The sequence below is a fragment of the Pseudophryne corroboree genome, chromosome 3, assembly GCF_028390025.1.
Source record: "Pseudophryne corroboree isolate aPseCor3 chromosome 3, aPseCor3.hap2, whole genome shotgun sequence".
NCBI classification, from domain to species: Eukaryota; Metazoa; Chordata; class Amphibia; order Anura; family Myobatrachidae; genus Pseudophryne; species Pseudophryne corroboree.
Genome location: NC_086446.1, coordinates 606,694,966 through 606,716,020, shown reverse-complemented (window position 1 = coordinate 606,716,020; position 21,055 = coordinate 606,694,966). Strand labels below are relative to the sequence as shown.

Here is a 21,055-nt window from a genome sequence, read left to right as displayed (position 1 = left end):
GGGCCGCAGTACAACATCTTCCTGCCCCTCCCGCCCACCCTGGAGGAGGTGTGACCACAGCATGCTGGGGTCATGGCCACACCTCTATGGGGTCGTGTCTAGCACATGAGAAGCATCCACTCACAAGAGCATGGCATGCCTCCCAGCCAGGGCAGGTGTAATCACAGGAGGCGTGGACCTGGGCCCCCACTGGGCCCCTCCATCAGACCTGGGCCCAGGTAATTTGTACCCTCTCCCCCTCTCTCTCGGCGCCACTGATTACCGAACACTGCTTACTGCAAGTGTGTAGCAGCTTACTGCAATTAATCAGCAAATCACTCTTACCGTATCTGTCTTATAAAAGTATGACATGTAGGGCCTTATTCAGACTTGGCTGCATTAGTGGCCTGCAGCGCAGTTTACCTGCATTATAAGGTCCTTAATGCAAATGTTCAAAAGGTTGTTTTGGTTGGATACAGATTTGCACCTTTGAGGTTGTCTGGTCCTATATAGTCCATGTGAGTACAAATCCTTGTGTGGGGTTGGGAATGATATGTCGGCGGACTGGATGCCGGCGGTCAGAATACCAACCGCAGCATCCCGCTAATTCTAATCCCACTACTTGTAAACTAAAGTCTATACCTACCTCCCCCCCACCCTACCCCCCGCGCAGCCTAACCCTAACCCTCCCCGGGGTGCCTAACCTTAATTCCCCCTCCCCGCAGCCTAAACCTAACCCTTCTGGGACGCAGCCTAACCCTAACCCTCCCCCCGCAGTCTAAACCTAACCACCCCCTGCGGTTTACCTCTCCGACATCCCGGCAGTCTTTCCCTCCCTGACACTGTCCATCCCTCCCCCTCGCTCCCTGGCACTGTCTTTCTCTCATTCCCTCTTTTTACATAAACCCTCTCTCTCTCTCTCTCTCTCTGACTCCCCCCTCTCTCTCTCTCCCTCTCCTCTGCCCCTGACACCCTCTTTGTCTCTCACTCCTCTCACTCTCTCTCTCCTGCTCTCCTAAGGGACAACGGCTTTGGGGAGCTTTCAGGATTTTGCTATGGTGCCCATAAAGTTCTAGTTACGCCCCTAGCAACAGTGATAACCTGTTTGGCTTACACAACCTAATTCACAAATCTAAGTAATAAATCACATATTTGCCGACCAGTAAATGCTGAAAGCTTTATAGTATTTGAAAACAGAAAAATGACGGAATGCTTCATACTAGTATATGTACACAACTCACCAGATTGTAGAACCGACTACCCTGCAGTCTACAGAAGTTACATAGGATGTTACTAAGTTTCTTCCTACTGGACCTTCATACAGCTGCTTTCTGTGCATGTAGTTACATGCTTGTGTGCATGGAGGTTCTCAGCTCCATTGCATCTTTTCAGAAGTGGCAGCTGTGTGCTATGGGTAATGGGCAGTTTGCGGGTCAGAGGGATGTTCCTTATACTGTATTTGAAATACCTTTTATGGCATTTTGAAGGTAGTAACGTAGTTTTCGGTTCAGATTCCCATGTATCTCATATTACCCTGTACAGGTCCCTTATTACCACATGAATGTTTCAAACACAAGGCATGATTTTAAGGAAATTGCATTTCCTGTTACACCCAATGCACCAGGATTAGTGAGTGTACACTCCTGGAACATTTCTAGATATCCCTGGCTTGGGAGCCCAGTTTTATGTAGAAATGATAGTCTAGCTATGAACTAGTTACTCACTGGAGTGAAATAGAAGCTGCAACTGTGATTGGCATGCAATGTTTACCAGGGCTAGCAGTGGTGTCTGGCTGGGGGATATGGTATGGGAGGTTCCTAACTGCCCCCAATGTGTCCACTTGCAGTGAATGAAAGTAAACAAAACACCACTCATGACTGAAAGACGGTGAGCGTCATTGGGACCAATTGGTTCCATCTGCATTTACATGGTTTCAATAGCATTAGTACAAGCATGATTGTCGACTCATTGGGTGCTATACAAATTAGCTACTACATGAGATGATATTGTGTTGCTACAATTCTATGCTTTGCCTGGTTATAGGTTATAGTATACACTTTCACACATAAACTATTGAAAACATTGCTACATTTGTTACACCCAAAAAAAATTTTTTCTTGTGAATGTATAACTGTGCTTAAATGAATCATATTGCTTGTTCTGCTGTTCTTGCAAGGCTATGCATGCCTATTCAGGGTGCTAGGCAGATAGTCACTCTCAGGCAGTGCATGCAGCTGATTACCTGTGGCACACTGACCCTGCCTCTAAGTCTGGGAGGAGGTTGTTTTGTGACAGGACAAGAAGACAGTGCAGAAGGATAGACAGATGAAGAAAGTGGGTTTGTGTCGTTGGTCTTCAAAAGGAAAGAAAGCTCATCAGAAAGAGCCTGCAGATAATCAGAATCTTTTCATGTTATTTAACACCATGCACATTAGAAGAGCTGCTATTGCCTATACCCAGTAGAAACAGTAATTATGTGGGGGAAAGCGTTACTGGTAGCCCGCCTGCATTTCATGATCACTGCATGCAGTCTGCCTGGATTTTCGTGAACACTGATTGGTCCTGACCATAAAACTGTTGTCTTCTCCGCTGTGCAACTGGCGCACTTTCACTACTGTGCCACATTCACAAAGTGACTCTTCTCACCGTGAGTGAGAGCTTAAAAAGCTATGGATACAGATATATTATTTGGGTAGCTCTACATTGTATTTTAGCATTAAATATTCTGTTAGTACATGTAGGTGGGCAGTCTGAGTAATAATCATAGGTAGGTGGGCCATATCAGCAGTGTACTACACAGGCCGATTCAAGGCAGGGGTTAATACTGAAGTAATTTACAACATTATGTAGTGGAAGGGTTAATTTTACTATGTATTAAATGTGTAATGATAAGCACTATCCCCCTCCTGGGTGTTGTGAATGAGCACTGATAATCCCTGCCTCTGGGCTGCATGAGATGTTCCACCCTAGGACTACCAAAACACAGACCGGATGATCAGACAGACACAACATCTGGCTGCTGCCTGTAGCTGAGGACATCCAACATATGGGGCGGATTATATAGTGAATAATAGATTCCAGTTGCTAATTTATACAAACTGTGAGTAATATGGATGGCTGCAGCAACAGCCAACGTAGATAGGCAGATACAGGAGTTACAGTAGAAAATGACATTCATTTTAAAATTCTCTGAAATTGCAAGAATATTTTTATTTTTTTAATCTATGAAAAAGTCACCAGTGTGAATGGGTATAATAAAAACACATGGATTTTGCAAGAATTAGGTTACAATGTATAGGGCCTAATTCAAAGTTGATCTCTAATGTGCAAAACCATGTGCACTGCAGGGGGGGGGGGGGCGGAAATAACATGTGCAGAGAGATTGACATTTGGGTGGGTTATACTGTTTCTGTGCAGAGTAAATACTGGCTGCTTTATTTTTACACTGCAATTTAGATTTCAGTTTGGACACAAATCTAACTCTCTCTGCACATGTTACATCTGCCCCACCTGCAGTGCAACATGGTTTTGCCCATTAGAGGAAGATTTAGCCTTTGCGATCAACCTTGAATTAGGCCCGAAGGCTACTACGCATGCCAGCTTTCAAACTATTGAACTGACCTAGATGTAGAGCAAGAGAGTAAGTTACGGTTAGTAAAACAGGAATGCGTGAAACCCGTCTAACACGACAACCCGTCAGTAAAGTCAGTACAGTCTCCTCACACCTCAGTCTTGATGCACATGAACTGAGAGCACACACATGCATTATGTACCTTAACCGGGCTGCCCTGAGACCTGCTCACATCCTCCTGGTTATCTCTGACAATGCTAAGGAGTTCTTTACTCAACTGGCTCTCGTCATAGGAATTTGCTTTATGCTCTACTTGTGCACAAGTGTTTATGCATGACAGTGCCTGGGTGTCACCAGTCTTATTACCACGTGCCTTCCATCCGTCATGCTCACCATTTTCTACTGAGCCAACATCGCTCTTCGATATGTACTGATTACGTAGGACATCACTGAGCTCTGAGATTAAAGTATCACGTGATGCAAGGAGCTGAATGGGAGAGCCTCCATAACTAGAGACCGAACCGACAAACTTCTCATCATTGTGTGGAGAAATGACGTAACTAACTCTAGTGGAGGACTGTGGCCTGGATGGGAGTGTGGGCACTGAAGAGAGGGCAGAGTTAGGAGTGGATCTACCAGACACATTGTAATAATGGAGACTGACGGAAGGAGTTAAAGACAGTGTCGGGCTGGGAGCTGCAGAGGGAGTGATATAGTCTATGGTACAAAGCCTGGCTTCGGGTAAAGGAGGAAGTGGGGGGGTTGAGGTGTATCCGCAATTACGGGCAACACCCATTGTAAGGGAAATCCATTCGGATGTGATAGCCTGCACTTCTGGAGAGAAAGCTCTGCGAGAGGCATGGGGTGGAGTAGTGGTGCGAGGCCTGGCATAACTAGGAAACTTAAAAGAGAAAACAGATAGAAGAATACATAAAGAGGCGGAAATGCGATGGGAATGACAATGACACACAAATAAAACAGTAACTTCTTATATGAAGTGTTAGGGTGACCTTATTCCTCACATAAATGAATATATACTCTTCTGATATTTACATAAAGCAGATATTTAGCTGCTAATGAACTACCTCAGTTGAGGCTCGTGGCCAGCCTAAGTAGCAGCTCTTTGCCAGATTTCCCTCACATTATTCAAAAACATTTTAAAGGGTTGGAAAAACATCCATCATAAGGAATGGGTTGCAAAGTAACTTCAACACTGAATTCAATTTGGGATGTAGACACTGATCACAATACAACAACAATTGAAATACATTTGGTGGTTTAATGGGAACACAAGTGATGCAAGAATGACCTTTTCTACTATTATTACTAAAACCCTACAGACAAGCATAGGATACAATGACTGTAATGTAATCCCAGCAGACCAAGGAAGTGTACCAGATGCATGGGGTCTCCACCACCCCCTTTTGTCAAGAAATATTGTCCAAAATAATTTACATTTTGTTCACCTTGTTATCTAGATGTGTGTCATGTCTGATGTCTGATTATACTCTGCCACCAAAAATACATTTGACAAATAAAAATGCTTTACCACTTATGGACACTAGGTGGCAGGCAGAGTCCTTCGATCAAAAAACATTATTTTACTATACTTTGTAGATTATAGGTGAGATGTAATAGCATACAACATTGCTGGAGGTGCGGGATGCCGGCCGATCTCGGACATTTTTGTAAATGAGCAATTACTTACAAGGCATGGTTCTGCCTTGTGTTTGCCTCTTTAAAAAAACCTCCGCGATCATCCGGCATCCCGCACCTCTGGCAATCTCGGACTCCATAACATCCCGTCACATGCCTTGTAAATGACTGTCGCTTTAAAAAAACGTCCGAGATCAGCCCACATCCCGTACCTCTGGCAATCTTGGACGCTATTACATCCCACCTTATATGTGGGCCGTATGTGTGTCATACTTATTATATACAATTGTGTCCTCATATATCATGCAGTCCTGCCAAACAGCCCCTCTCAACGCGCCAGGTTCCGTGAGACTATTTTAGCGTCAGGCATCTTTTTTACTGAAAATGCGTCTCAGTCGCAACGCAGTAGGGTTAGGACGCACTAATAGACTAATACATTTGATATGCGAGACTTATATATTTGTGTGCAAATGAGTCCCTGAATCTGTATACGAAGTGCTACAATGTAGCAGCTGCAACTTTTTTCCAATACAATTTTCATTGTGGTCCGTATACAGACTTAGTCACAGACAAGTATCAAATTAATCAGCACAGTCTTCTGGTGTGTCCTAGTCGCACTACGTTACAACTAAGAAGCATTTTTGGCAAAAAAGGACGCCTAAAACTAACACAGTTGCACGCAACCTGGCGGCTCACTCCCACCAGGCATCTCATGCTGCATGGCGTATTGAGGATAGATGTAGGAGGACACATCTGTAGGTTTATAGGCATATACTGTACAGCAAGTTAACACAATTAACAATGCATAAAGTGCTGCAACAGACACATACCTGTGGGGAAGCACTTGTGCTTCTGTTTGGGGAATAGGAAAAAGGAAGATCCATGTAATCAGCTGAGTTCTTCACACGTGGCCTCTTGAGAACATCTATGTAGGTTATGGGAAATATACCCTGGCGGCTGGTACCAGATATCTTTCCTTCATACCAATTTTCATCTACTCTGCGAATCAATGTTATCCTTTCACCCTTAAAAATAAAGTTCTTCATTAATGGAAAGCATCCTTTAGAACATGTGCCAAAGCAAATATCTTGTTATTTTATGATACATGACATATGTAGATTGCAAAACTACTACAGTTTTGAGCACACAGTCAATCCAGTCAAACTAACATGAATCTCTACAGGCCTATTGTAATTTAGGGATATATTAATCCACGCCTCTATTTATTATTATTATTATTATTATTATTATCATTTTTTTTTTATATGGCGCCACAAGGGTTCCGCAGCGCCCAATTACAGAGTACATATGCACATAATCAAAACAGGAAAACAGTGACTTACAGTTGAAGACAATATAGGACAAGTACAGGGTAACTAAGCATAACTACACCCGTAAACGACATAGAGATAAGTTTCAAGGTGGCCATAAAACTACAGGATTTGGGCAGTTGAGGATTATTAAAGTAAGAAAAGGATAAGCACATTCTGCTCAGACACACCCCATTCAACACAGTGTCCACCCCTGTTATGGCAGGCCACAAATATTTTTAGCCATCAGGAATCAAGTACTAAAAAAATGAGGACCGTTAAAGGCTGCATGTACTCCCATTACCCCTCAGCCACAAGGTGACATACTGTACGCTGCTACACTTGGAAGACCAAGCAAGGGTGGACTGAGCTTCTCCACCACAAAAGACAACACAAGAGAAACTAATAGGGACAGGATAAGGTAAAGCTTTGGCCTCTCAGTCACCTACTGTTCCACATCATCCCGGACTTTTACTACTGTGGTTTCCTGCTCCCAATCTATCACTGAAGGAGCCTAAACATTTTTTTTTTTTTTACCATTTGCTTGTTTTAAAAATGTATAGTCCTAATCTACAGTACATCCTGTAAACATTTACATCACATACACCACACCACCAGGGGCGGATTGGGAACAAAAAGCGGCCCTGGAAAAATTTGTACTAGTGGCCCCACATGGGCAGCACCAGAGGTGTAAGGTCTAGCCATGGGCCATGGCAGCAGCACCCTCCCCCCAAGACTTTCCAGATAGTGGGGATGTCTAGCATCAAGGGGGAAGTTAAAAAGAAATCAAATTAAATATTATGAGCACATTATATGATACACCTTCAGAATTTAGGAAACTATATAATTCTTTAGAAAGATATATTTTCTTGCTTATTACACCAACCGTATCCCAATCACTATTCACTCAATCTTATATGTCAGCCAAGCAGGCAGTCAGAGCATACACTAGATCATCTGCAATCACAGGCTAAGTGGCAAAGTCATTTTCATATATGCAAATTATTCAGCATCTTATTCATTATATCTATAAAAAGGACCACATGTCCTCAAACAAAACAGGCCCCGCGGGTGCGTCGGCCCACCGGGAATCTTCCCTTAAACCCTATGGCCAATCCGCCTCTGCACACCACCCATACTAACTCACCACTGCCAGCCTGTATAGCTGGGGAGTAGAGCATCATTCAGCTGTCCCAGTATTATTTAATTGTAAATGGGGTGGGGGTTTAAAAAATTCCTCTCTCTGCTATAACTAGTGATAGAAAATCTATCTCATTGCCTAATCTTTGTAAATAGACTCATTGGTGAAAATATGCAGACTTCTGTCTCGTGTGCAGGGCTGGCACCATTTTAGAATGCACACAATAATATAGCCAGTCTTGAGCAGGATGTTAACATTTTTTTCCAATTTTCCAAGATTTTATTGTCTGCTACCTTTTTAAATGACATTTCCACTGCTGTATCTCCATTGAAATTGAACTTGGCAACGGCATCTCCATACTCCAAAACCTGCACTGGTGAGGCCTTCCGTGGCTGTACTTTCTCTGTCTGTGGCAATATCTGAAATAACAGTGTAATAGTAAGATACTAGTCACAAAAATGGCTTCCACAGGTCACATCTGCACATCTGCATTATGGCCATACCTCAATATATGAAATGGGGAAGATTCCGGACCTCCCGTGGTGCTCTCCTTCAAACCAGTTCTGATCTATCTGCTTGTAAATATAAACTATATCTCCTTTCTGGAGTGGCAGCTCCCTATATAAAGAGATAGAATTAGTTTGTATTTGTATATGGACTTTGTTGACTTTTAGACAGAATTACGTAATTTAGGTACTTGGGCTGTACAAGTAACTTTAGGAATTATTAACGTTGAACCATTCATGCAGCTTACACATTCACTGAGTACTAATGGCAAAAGGAAGTGTCTCAGTGATATCACTAATTATAAACATGCAAACACAGAATTTGACGGCAGATAAGAACCACTTCGCCCATCTAGTCTGTCCCTTTTTTAGCCATATTGTTACCTCAATATTTCTTTGTAAGGATATCTTTATTTCTATCCCACGCATGTTTAAATGTTTACTATCTTAGCATCTACCACCTCTGCTGGGAGGCTATTCCACTTGTCTACTACCCTTTCTGTGAAGTAATTTCTCCTCTAGTTTCCCCTGAACCTATCTCAGTTTCTCTGACGTCCTAGTGGATGCTGGGGACTCCGTAAGGACCATGGGGAATAGCGGCTCCGCAGGAGACTGGGCACAAAAGTAAAGCTTTAGAACTACCTGGTGTGCACTGGCTCCTCCCCCCATGACCCTCCTCCAAGCCTCAGTTAGATTTTTGTGCCCGAACGAGAAGGGTGCACACTAGGTGGATCTCCTGAGCTGCTTAGTGAAAAGTTTAGTTTTAGGTTTTTTATGTTCAGTGAGACCTGCTGGCAACAGGCTCACTGCATCGAGGGACTAAGGGGAGAAGAAGCGAACTCACCTGCGTGCAGAGTGGATTGGGCTTCTTAGGCTACTGGACATTAGCTCCAAAGGGACCGATCACAGGCCCAGCCATGGATAGGTCCCAGAGCCGCGCCGCCGGCCCCCTTACAGAGCCAGAAGACAGAAGAGGTCCGGAAAATCGGCGGCAGAAGACGTCCTGTCTTCAACAAGGTAGCGCACAGCACTGCAGCTGTGCGCCATTGCTCTCAGCACACTTCACACTCCGGTCACTGAGGGTGCAGGGCGCTGGGGGGGGCGCCCTGAGACGCAATAAAAACACCTTGGATGGCAAAAAATGCATCACATATAGCTCCTGGGCTATATGGATGAATTTAACCCCTGCCAGAATACACAGAAAAACGGGAGATAAGGCCGCCGAGAAGGGGGCGGAGCCTATCTCCTCAGCACACTGGCGCCATTTTCCCTCACAGCTCCGTTGGAGGGAAGCTCCCTGGCTCTCCCCTGCAGTCACTACACTACAGAAAGGGTTAAAAAAGAGAGGGGGGCACTAATTAGGCGCAGTATAAACAATACAGCAGCTATAAGGGGAAAAACACTTATATAAGGTTATCCCTGTATATATATAGCGCTCTGGTGTGTGCTGGCAAACTCTCCCTCTGTCTCCCCAAAGGGCTAGTGTGTGTCCTGTCCTCTATCAGAGCATTCCCTGTGTGTGTGCTGTGTGTCGGTACGTTTGTGTCGACATGTATGAGGAGAAAAATGATGTGGAGACGGAGCAGATTGCCTGTAATAGTGATGTCACCCCCTAGGGGGTCGACACCTGAGTGGATGAACTGTTGGAAGGAATTACGTGACAGTGTCAGCTCTGTATAAAAGACAGTGGTTGACATGAGACAGCCGGCTACTCAGCTTGTGCCTGTCCAGACGTCTCATAGGCCGTCAGGGGCTCTAAAGCGCCCGTTACCTCAGATGGCAGATATAGACGCCGACACGGATACTGACTCCAGTGTCGACGGTGAAGAGACAAATGTGACTTCCAGTAGGGCCACACGTTACATGATTGAGGCAATGAAAAATGTTTTACACATTTCTGATAATACGAGTACCACCAAAAAGGGGTATTATGTTCGGTGAGGAAAAACTACCTGTAGTTTTCCTGAATCTGAGAAATTAAATGAGGTGTGTGATGATGCGTGGGTTTCCCCCGATAACAACTGATAATTTCTAAAATGTTATTGGCATTATATCCTTTCCCGCCAGAGGTTAGGGTGCGTTGGGAAACACCCCCTAGGGTGGATAAAGCGCTCACACGCTTGTAAGAACAAGGGCTCTACCCTCTCCTGAGATGGCCGCCCTTAAGGATCCTGCTGATAGAAAGCAGGAGGGTATCCTAAAATGTATTTACACACATACTGGTGTTATACTGCGACCAGCAATCGCCTCAGCCTGGATGTGCAGTGCTGGGTTGGCGTGGTCGGATTCCCTGACTGAAAATATTGATACCCTAGATAGGGACAGTATATTATTGACTATAGAGCATTTAAAAGATGCATTTCTATATATGCGTGATGCACAGCGGAATATTTGCCGACTGGCATCAAGTCTAAGTGCGTTGTCCATTTCTGCCAGTAGAGGGTTATAGACACGACAGTGGTCAGGTGATGCGGATTCCAAACGGCATTTGGAAGTATTGCCTTATTAAGGGGAGGAGTTATTTGGGGTCGGTCTTTCAGACCTGGTGGCCACGGCAACAGCTGGGAAATCCACGTTTGTACCCCAGGTCGCCTCTCAACATAAGAATTATTATCAGGCGCAGTCCTTTCGTGGGCAAGCGGGCAAGGGGTTCCTCATTTCTGCCCCGTGACAGAGGGAGAGGAAAAAGGCTGCAGAAATCAGCCAGTTCCCAGGAACAGAAGCCCTCTCCCGCCTCTGCCAAGCCCTCAGTATGACGCTGGGGCTTTACAAGCAGAATCAGGCACGGTGGGGGCCCGTCTCAATGAATTTCAGCGCGCAGTGGGTTCACTCGCAATTAGACCCCTGGATCCTTCAGGTGATATCTCAGGGGTACAAATTGGAATTCGAGACGTCTCCCCCTCGCCGTTTCCTAAAGTCGGCTTTACCGATGTCTCCCTCTGACAGGGAGGCAGTTTTGGAAGCCATTCACAAGCTGTATTCCCAGCAGGTGATAATCAAGGTACCCCTCCTGCAACAGGAAACGGGGTATTATTCCACACTGTTGTGGTACCGAAGCCGGACGGCTCGGTGAGACCGATTCTAAATCTAAAATCTTGAACACTTACATACGGAGGTTCAAATTCAAGATTGAGTCACTCAGAGCAGTGATTGCGAACCTGGAAGAAGGGGACTACATGATGTCTCGGGACATCAAGGATGCTTACCTTCATGTCCCAATTTACCCTTCTCACCAAGGGTACCTCAGGTTTGTGGTACAGAACTGTCACTATCAGTTTCAGACGCTGCCGTATGGATGGTCCACGGCACCCCGGGTCTTTACCAAGGTAATGGCTGAAATGATGATACTCTTTCGAAGGAAGGGAATTTTAGTTATCCCTTACTTGGACGATTCCCTGATAAGGGTAAGATCCAGGGAACAGTTGGAGGTCGGTGTAGCACTATCTCAGGTAGTGTTGCGGCAGCACGATTGGATTCTCAATATTCCAAAATCGCAGCTGATTCCGACGACTCGTCTTCTGTTCCTAGGGATGATCCTGGACACAGTCCAGAAAAAGGTGTTTCTCCCGGAGGAGAAAGTCAGGGAGTTATCCGAGCTAGTCGGGAACCTCCTATAACCGAGCCAAGTCTCAGTACATCAATGAAAGGGTTCTGGGAAAAATGGTGGCTTCCTACGAAGCAATCCCATTCGGCAGATTCCACGCAAGAACTTTCCAGTGGGACCTGCTGGACAAATGGTCCGGGTCGCATCTTCAGATGCATCAGCGGATAACCCTGTCACCAAGCACAAGGGTGTCCCTCCTGTGGTGGTTGCAGAGTGCTCATCTTCTAGAGGGCCGCAGATTCGACATTCAGGACTGGGTCCTGGTGACCACGGATGCCAGCCTGCGAGGCTGGGGAGCAGTCACACAGGGAAGGAATTTCCAGAGCTTATGGTCAAGCCTGGAGACATCACTTCACATAAATATCCTGAAGCTAAGGGCCATTTACAATGCTCTAAGCTCAGCAAGACCTCTGCTTCAAGGTCACCCGGAGTTGATCCATTCGGACAACATCACGGCAGTCACCCACGTAAACAGACAGGGTGACACAAGAAGCAGGAGGGCAAGGCAGAAGCTGCAAGGATTCTTCGCTGGGCGGAAAATCATGGGATAGCACTGTCAGCAGTATTCATTCCGGGAGTGGACAACTGGGAAGCAGACTTCCTCAGCAGACACGACCCCCACCCGGGAGAGTGGGGACTTCACCCAGAAGTCTTCCACATGTTTATAAAACTCGACAAGTATTGCGCCAGGTCAAGGGACCCTCAGGCAATAGCTGTAGACGCTCTGGTAACACAGTGGGTGTACCAGTCAGTGTATGTGTTCCCTCCTCTGCCTCTCATACCCAAGGTACTGAGAATTAGAAGATGGAGAGGAGTAAGCACTATATTCGTGGCTCCGGATTGGCCAAGAAGGACTTGGTAACCGGAACTTCAAGAGATGCTCACGGAGGATCCGTGGCCTCTACCTCTAAGAAGGGACCTGCTCCAGCAAGGACCCTGTCTGTTCCAAGACTTACCGCGGCTGCGTTTGACGGCATGGCGGTTGAACGCCGGATCCTGAAGGAGAAAGGCATTCCGGATGAAGTCATTCCTATCCTGATCAAAGCCAGGAAAGATATAACCGCAAAACATTATCACCGCATTTGGCGAAAATATGTTGCGTGGTGCGAGGCCAGTAAGGCCCCGACGGAGGAATTTTCAACTAGGTCGATTCCTACATTTCCTGCAAACAGGAGTGTCTATGGGCCTGAAATGGGGGTCCATTAAGGTTCAAATTTCGGCCCTGTCAATTTTCTTCCAAAAAGAACTAGCTTCAGTCCCTGAAGTTCAGACGTTTGTGAAAGGGGTACTGTATATACAGCCTCCTTTTGTGCCTCCAGTGGCACCTTGGGATCTAAATGTAGTTTTTGGGTTCCAAAAGTCACATTGGTTTGAACCACTTAAATATGTGGAGTTAAAATATCTCACATGGAAAGTGGTCATGCTGTTGGCCCTGGCCTGGGCCAGGTGCGTGTCAGAATTGGCGGCTTTATCCTGTAAAAGCCCTCATCTGATTTTCCATTCGGACAGGGCGGAATTGAGGACTTGTCCTCAGTTTCTCCCTAAGGTGGTTTTCAGCGTTTCACCTGAATCAACCTATTGTGGTGCCTGCGGCTACTAGGGACTTGGAGGACTCCAAGTTGCTAGACGTTGTCAGGGCCCTGGAAATATAGGTTTCCAGGACGGCTGGAGTCAGAAAATCTGACTCGTTGTTTATTCTGTATGCACCCAACAAGCTGGGTGCTCCTGCTTCTAAGCAGACTATTGCTCGTTGGATTTGTAGTACAATTCAGCTTGCACATTCTGTGGCAGGCCTGCCACAGCCAAAATCTGTAAAAGCCCATTCCACAATGAAGGTGGGCTCATCTTAGGCGGCTGCCCGAGGGGTCTCGGCTTTACAACTTTGCCGAGCAGCTACTTGGTCAGGAGCAAATACGTTTGTAAAATTCTACAAATTTGATACCCTGGCTGAGGAGGACCTGGAGTTCTCTCAATTGGTGCTGCAGAGTCATCCGCACTCTCCCGCCGTTTGGGAGCTTTGGTATAATCCCCATGGTCCTTACGGAGTCCCCAGCATCCACTAGGACGTCAGAGAAAATAAGAATTTACTTACCGATAATTCTATTTCTCGTAGTCCGTAGTGGATGCTGGGCGCCCATCCCAAGTGCGGATTGTCTGCAATACTGGTACATAGTTATTGTTACCAAAAAATCGGGTTATTGCTGTAGTGAGCCATCTTTTCTAGAGGCTCCTCTGTTATCATGCTGTTAACTGGGTTTAGATCACAAGTTATATGGTGTGATTGGTGTGGCTGGTATGAGTCTTACCCGGGATTCAAAATCCTTCCTTATTGTGTACGCTCGTCCGGGCACAGTATCCTAACTGAGGCTTGGAGGAGGGTCATGGGGGGAGGAGCCAGTGCACACCAGGTAGTTCTAAAGCTTTACTTTTGTGCCCAGTCTCCTGCGGAGCCGCTATTCCCCATGGTCCTTACGGAGTCCCCAGCATCCACTACGGACTACGAGAAATAGAATTATCAGGTAAGTAAATTCTTATTTTTTCTGGGTAAGTTTTGTGATGTAGGCAGGGGCGTCGGATTGGGGGGGGAGCAAGGGGGCAGCTCGCCCCCCCGCAAAGATGAGAGAGGCGTCTATTAACTAGCAGAGGAGCGGCAGACGGTCAGGTGAAACACCGCTGCCGGCTGCCGCACTTTACAGCTGATGTGCAGCAACAGCTCCCTCTGCATCCTCATTGCACCGCATCACACTGTGTGTCAGACTGACTTCAGTCTCGTGACACGAGGCTGAAGTCAGTCTGATGCACAGTGTGAGGCAGTGCAATGAGGACGCAGATGGAGCTGCTGCTGCACATCAGCTACACATGGTGGTCCCGAACTCCTCCATGGTGCCACCCCCCCCCCCTGCATTGGCTCCGCCCCCAACCACAGTGGCTCCACTCCCGCCTGCTCCCAGTGGCTCTGCCTGGAAAGGAAACTCCCCAGCAGCCATGGAGGATGTAGCGGAAGAGGGGACACCAAGCCTGACCCGGACTGCTCTGCCCCTGCTCTACATCCCAGGCTGGCTCAAAGTGGCAGTGCCACGATTCGCGGGCATTTTGGGGGCAGAGCCTAATGCTGTGAAGTGCCAGCCCCCATAAGAGACCTGATCTGTACTGTAGTCAGGTAGTGTATGTCTGGCTGTCTCTCTCTCTCTCTCTTTCTATCTCTGGGTGGGATGTACTAATTTATTATTTATTTATTTATTTATTAACAGTTTCTTATATAGCGCAGCATATTCCGTTGCGCTTTACAATTAGAACAACAGTAATAGAACAAAACTGGGTAAAAACAGATAGACAGAGGTAGGAAGGCCCTGCTCGCAAGCTTACAATCTATAGGGAAATAGGCATAGATACACAAGGATAGATGCTACCTATTGCATAATGGTCCACCAGATTGCTAGGTTCTTAATGGGTTGTATGATGATACCCCACAAAGTTAACCAAGTGTCAGGAGGGTGTGAGACTAAAGAAAGACAAGATATGTGATGTTATGAATACTCTACAGAGGATGTAATTAGATAGGGAAGCACTGAAGGTTATGTGGGTGGGTCTGGAACTAATGCTTACTGCCACGGTTTTTCCCATTTACCGCAGAGGCTATTTAACATAGAGAGATATGTACTAAACTTCGGGTTCTTACCGTACTGCTGGGTGGCCGAGCTGGGCAGGGGGACAGCCAGCAGCAGCAGGAGCAGTATCACGAAGATCAGCAGCCGAGGGTGCAGGCTGTACATACCTGAGGCAGCTGGATATACAGTACAACAGTGCTGAGAGCCTCCGGAGGCCACACCCTCGCAGCTGCAGTACTCCAGCGGAGGACACTCATCCCCGAACCCTGCATTGCGAAAGCGGAAGCTGCAGCCACTTGTTGCCAGTCAGTTGCTCCTGCTGCTGGCTGTCCCCACGCCCGGCTCGGCCACTCAGCAGTACAGTGAGAATGCATATCAGTGCCCGAGGTTTAGTACATATCTCTCTGCGTTAAATAGCCTCTGCGGTAAATGGGAAAAACCGTAGCGGTAAGCATTAGTAGATCCCGCCCTCTCTCTCACATTCCCTGACACCGTCTCTCTGTCCCCTCCCCACACTCTCTCTCTTTGACAATGTGGGTGATGCAGATCTGAATGTAGATGTGCTAAATTTAGCACATCTACGATCAGTTACTCAGAGACATGCGGGGGGACGCCCAGCACAGGACTAGTCCGCCCCGCATGTCTGGCACTGCCCCCCCCCCCCCCGCAACTAGTGCACATCCTAGCTGCATTGGCAGGCGGCTACCCGCCACGTCCCGGGGTGCAGGGGCTGTGTGTCACGCAGCCGCCGTGGCCCGCCCCCGCACCTGCGTTCTAACATTGGCACGCACCCTCCCGCCCCGCGACTACCTGTCAATCAGGCAGAGGCAATTGCAGCCCTCTCTCTCTCACACTCTTTCTTTCCCTGACTCTCTCTTTCCCTGACACTCTCTCATCTCTTTCTCTCTGACACCCTCTCTCTCGCTCCTCTCTTTCGCTCATTCCCTCTTTTTCCATGAAACCCTCTCTTTCTCGCTCCTCTCTCTCCCCTTGATACCTACTTTGTCTGTCTCACTCTCTCTTGCTACCCCTAAGGGCATTATAGTAACAATAGCGGAGGGCCCTTTCAAAAAATTTCTATGGGTGCCACAAAGTTCTAGTTATGCCCCTGCCTCACACCGCCCAGCATTAGCCGCCTCGTCACTGCCTACCCTCCCCTCCTCCCGCCTATCTCCCTCCCTCCCACGACCTCCAGATTTTTGCCGGACCACTGCCTATGGCCTGGGAGCCCGCCATAGCTCCTGCAGAACCACTGCCTAGCCAGAGAGACAATGCAGCCTCCTCCCGGAGACCTCCAGGTAAATGCTCGCCTGGGCACCTCACATTCTGCTGATGATGATATACTCTCTCTCTTTCTCCATCTCTCTCCCTGTCTCTCTCCATGTATCTCTCTCTGTAACTTTCCATGTCTCTTTCTCTCTCCATGTCTTTCTCTCTCTGTCTCTCTCTCTCTCTCCATTTTTGTTATGTGGTATAACACAGAGGGGGCGACATTTCGCGATTTAGGGGCGCCAAATGGAAACTATATCTTGACCCCCCCACCTAAAATCATTCTGACGCCCCTGGATGAAGGCCATGCACCATTTTAGATGCCCTTCTTTGTACAGTCTCTAATATCTTTATATAATTTTGGAGATATGGTCTCCAGAAGGGTGGTCTTCTGTATGCCGGCGCTCGGGCTCCCGGCGCTCAGTATACCGGCGCCGGGAGCCCGACAGCCGGCATACCGACAGCCGGCATACCGACACTTATTTTCCCTCATGGGGGTCCACGACCCCCATAGAGGGAGAATAAAATAGTGTGGCGCGCGTGGCGTGGCGAGCGCAGCGAGCCCGCAAGGGGCTCATTTGCGCTCGCCACACTGTCGGTAAGCCGGTATGCTGGTCGCCGGGAGCCCGACCGCCGGCCAGCCATAGTGAACCCCTCCAGAAATAGACACAGTATTCCGAATAAGGCTGTACCAATGACCTATACAGTGGCATTATTTCTTATTTTTTCCTGTTACTGATTCATCTCCCTATGCATTCAAGAGTTCTACCTGCCTTTCTCATTGCTTTGTTGCATTGCTTTCCTGCCTTTAAGTCCCTTTTCTCCTCAGTAGTTTGCATTATAGTACCCTTGATACTATATTTAGCCTTTAGGTTTTTGAGATCCAAATGCCTGATTTTGCATTTTTTTAGCAAATTGTTACATTGTTGTTGTCATGTTCTTGACCATTCTCAAGTATACCTAGATCATCAAAAATTTGTTTTAGCCCTCGCGGTGTGTCTACCCTGTTGCATATCTTTGTGTCATCTGTAAAAAGGTATACTTTCCCTTCAGTACTATTTGCAATGTCACCAACAAAGATAATAAAGAGCACTGGTCCAAGAACAGATCCCTGGGGTACTCCACTGGTAACATTTCGCTCCACAGAATGCACTCCACTTACTACAACCACTAACTGCTTCCCCAACTGTTTGTTTTCTATCGTGCAACCAGGTTCTTATCCATTTTACAGTTTTATAATCCAAACCCACGCTTTCAAGTTTATTTAGCAGATGTGACAGTGTCAAATGCCTTACTAATGTCTAGATATGCTCTACAGCCTCCCCCCTTGAGCTATTATTTTAGTCACGGAAGACACAAAAGTAAAAATTCCCAATAAAAAGAAAGGTTGCATTGGCAAGAACATGGAATCAGCTGACAAAATGGCTACCATCACTGTGTGTAACTGATAGGGGCACTATAACAATCCTCACACTTGTAGGTTGAAGAATTTTTGGGATATTGCATGAACAGTATTTCATAAAATACTTTAAATTAAGAAATAATGTTTATTGGTTAGTATGCAAAGATAAGAAAACATATAATGGGGAATGCAATTCCAGCGAAGTACGTGAACTGCCGTGGCTACGGCATTTAAAGCCGATAATGGCACTGCATCTCGCAGCCTTCACCCACCCAGCTCAATCCCGAATTTGCTTAAAAGTGTTCACTACCCTATCGGGCAGCAAACACTTTTGTTCAAGACTGGCCTGACATAAAGAGCAGCTGCTGCCGTGAAGATTCAACAGGGCGAAATCATTCTTTCCATTGTCTCATACAGAACTAAAGCAGGAATAGAATAATTCAACTGTATAAATTTCAATCCACCTTCCATATGTGCTGTAACAGAATAAATACTGAGCATAATACCATCCAGCAATGCCTTATTACTTACCTATTTACCATCATGGTTGGTGACATGCTTCATTAAAAGTCCTCTCTGACATCTCTCTTAAGTTACCATACGAGGAAAGAATGACTGATGCCCCATTCCCACAGACCTTCACAATATGGGAAACTAATTATCAATACCGTGCTATGGATCTGTACGTGACGCTGTAAGTGGGGACTGCTGCAGTGGCACAGGTAGGTCTGAATGCTTTTCCTCCAGTACTGAGTTAGAGGACCACACAGCGAGGTCCACTCAATTGCTCCAGGAACTCAGAAGAGTTGCCTTCTGGAATACCCAGCAAAGCTGAGTGAGCTCAAGCTTCCAAAGCTGCAGGGCTGTGTTCCTAGAGCCTTGCTCTGGGAGCTCAGGCTCAGAGGAGGAGATAAATGCCTTTCACAAAACTCTAGATTAATGGTGTCCTCAATGCTTTGAAATACAGGCAGGTACTTATCCATCATGCAGTACCATCAGGGAGGTGTCTGATTGGCTCTAAATTTATTCTGCTGCAGGACAACAACCCCAAACATACAGCCAACGTAATTAAGAACCATCTTCAGTATAAAGAAGAACAAGTAGTAACGGATGTTATGATATGGCCCTCACACAGCCCTGCTCTCAACATCATTGAGTCTGTCTGAGATTACATGAAGAGACAGAAGGATTTGAGCAAGTCTACATCCACAGAAGATCTATGGTTAGTTCTCCAAGATGTTTGGAATAACCTCCCAGCCGAGGTCCTTCATAAACTGTGCAATTGTGCCTAGAAGAATTGATACTGTTTTGAAGGCAAAGGGTGGTCACACCAAATATTCATTTGATTTCGATTTCACTTCTGTTCATTCACGTAACATTTTGTTAAGTGCTAAAAATAAACTATCAACATTTCTGTTTTGAAAACAATCTTACTTTGCAGCATTTTTTCTACTCCTACCTAAAACATCTGCACAGTATTGCATGTATACAGTAGCGGATCTTGCCACGGGCAAGCAGGACTTTTGCCCGGGGCGCCGCCTTCCAGAGGGCACCGGCGCCATCCAGAGGGCGCCGCACCATGGCAAGATCCGCTACTGTGCCCCGCGCTGCCACTGTGTCCCCCGCTGTGAAGGGAACTAGATGCTATCCGTCCAGTTTCCCTTCGTGGAGAGGACCTTTGCTGTGCGGTGCGCGATGACGTCATCGCGCACCGCACAGCATTGTGGGACTGGCACAGACGCTAGGGGTCATGATTGACCTCTAGTGTCTATGCTGTGCTATGGGAGAGACGTCATAACGTCTCTCCCATAGATCCGAGGAGAGGAGCGGCGTTGGCGTAGGTCTGCAACGGCCGGGACTCAGGAGCGGGGATTGTAAGTATTCATTTTTTTTTTAAGCGGCACTACTGGGGGCACAAATGGCGCTACTGGGGGCACAACTCTACAGGGGGCGTAACTGACCACGCCCCTGTACTAAGCCACGCCCCTATTTTCCGACCCGGGGCACCACAAGGGCTAGAACCGGCCCTGCATGTGTATGTATATATATATATACAGTTGTGCTCATAAGTTTGCATACCCTAGCAGAATTTGTGATTTTCTGGCCATTTGTCAGAGAATATGAATGATAACTCACAAACTTTTCTTTCACTCATGGTTAGTGGTTGGGTGAAGCCATTTATTGTCAAACAACTGTGTTTACTCTTTTTAAATCATAATAACAACAGAAACTACCCAAATGACCCTGGTGAAAAGTTTACATACCCCAGTTCTTAATACCGTGTATTGCCCCCTTTAACATCAATGACAGCTTGAAGTCTTTTGTGGTAGTTGTGGATGAGGCTCTTTATTTTCTCAGATGGTAAAGCTGCCCATTCTTCTTGGCAAAAAGCCTCCAGTTCCTGTAAATTCTTGGGCTGTCTTGCATGAACTGCACGTTTGAGATCTCCCTAGAGTGGCTCAATGATATTGAGGTCAGGAGACTGAGATGGCCACTCCAGAAGCTTCACTTTATTCTGCTGTAGCCAATGACAGGTCGACTTAGCCTTGTGTTTTGGATCATTGTCATGTTGAAACGTCCAAGTACGTCCCATGCGCAGCTTCCGGGCTGATAAGTGCAAATTTTCCTCCAGTATTTTCTGATAACATGCTGCATTCATCTTGCCATCAATTTTGGCCAAGTTTCCAGTGCCTCTGTAGCTCACACATCCCCAAAACATCAGTGATCCACCTCCATGTTTCACAGTAGGAATGGTGTACCTTTCATCATAGGCCTTGTTGACTCCTCTCCAAATGTAACGTTTATGGTTGTGGCCAAAAAGTTCAATTTTGGTCTCATCACTCCAAATGACTTTGTTCCAGAAGTCTTGAGGCTTGTCTCTGTGCTGTTTGGAGTATTGTAAGCGGTATGCTTTGTGGCATTTGTGTAGTAATGGCTTTCTTCTGGCGACTCGACCATGCAGCCCATTTTTCTTCAAATGCCTCCATATTGTGCATCTTGAAACAACCA

General features: G+C 46.5%; 1 protein-coding gene across 28 annotated transcripts in view; it reads right to left on the bottom strand.

Annotated features, from left to right (window-relative positions):
* SORBS1 (sorbin and SH3 domain containing 1) overlaps positions 1 to 21,055 on the bottom strand; it is a 696,861-nt gene that overhangs the window by 16,804 nt on the left and 659,002 nt on the right. For 22 of the 28 annotated variants that reach the window (XM_063961529.1, XM_063961528.1, XM_063961530.1 and 19 more), the window contains 5 exons: positions 8,161 to 8,275; positions 7,951 to 8,076; positions 6,037 to 6,231; positions 3,753 to 4,451; positions 2,222 to 2,332 (listed from right to left, as the gene is read on the bottom strand). In XM_063961529.1, the coding sequence (XP_063817599.1) occupies positions 2,222 to 2,332; positions 3,753 to 4,451; positions 6,037 to 6,231; positions 7,951 to 8,076; positions 8,161 to 8,275 (1,246 nt within the window). The remainder of the gene's footprint in view (positions 1 to 2,221; positions 2,333 to 3,752; positions 4,452 to 6,036; positions 6,232 to 7,950; positions 8,077 to 8,160; positions 8,276 to 21,055) is intronic. The other 6 variants (XM_063961549.1, XM_063961546.1, XM_063961556.1 and 3 more) reach the window with 2 other exon arrangements.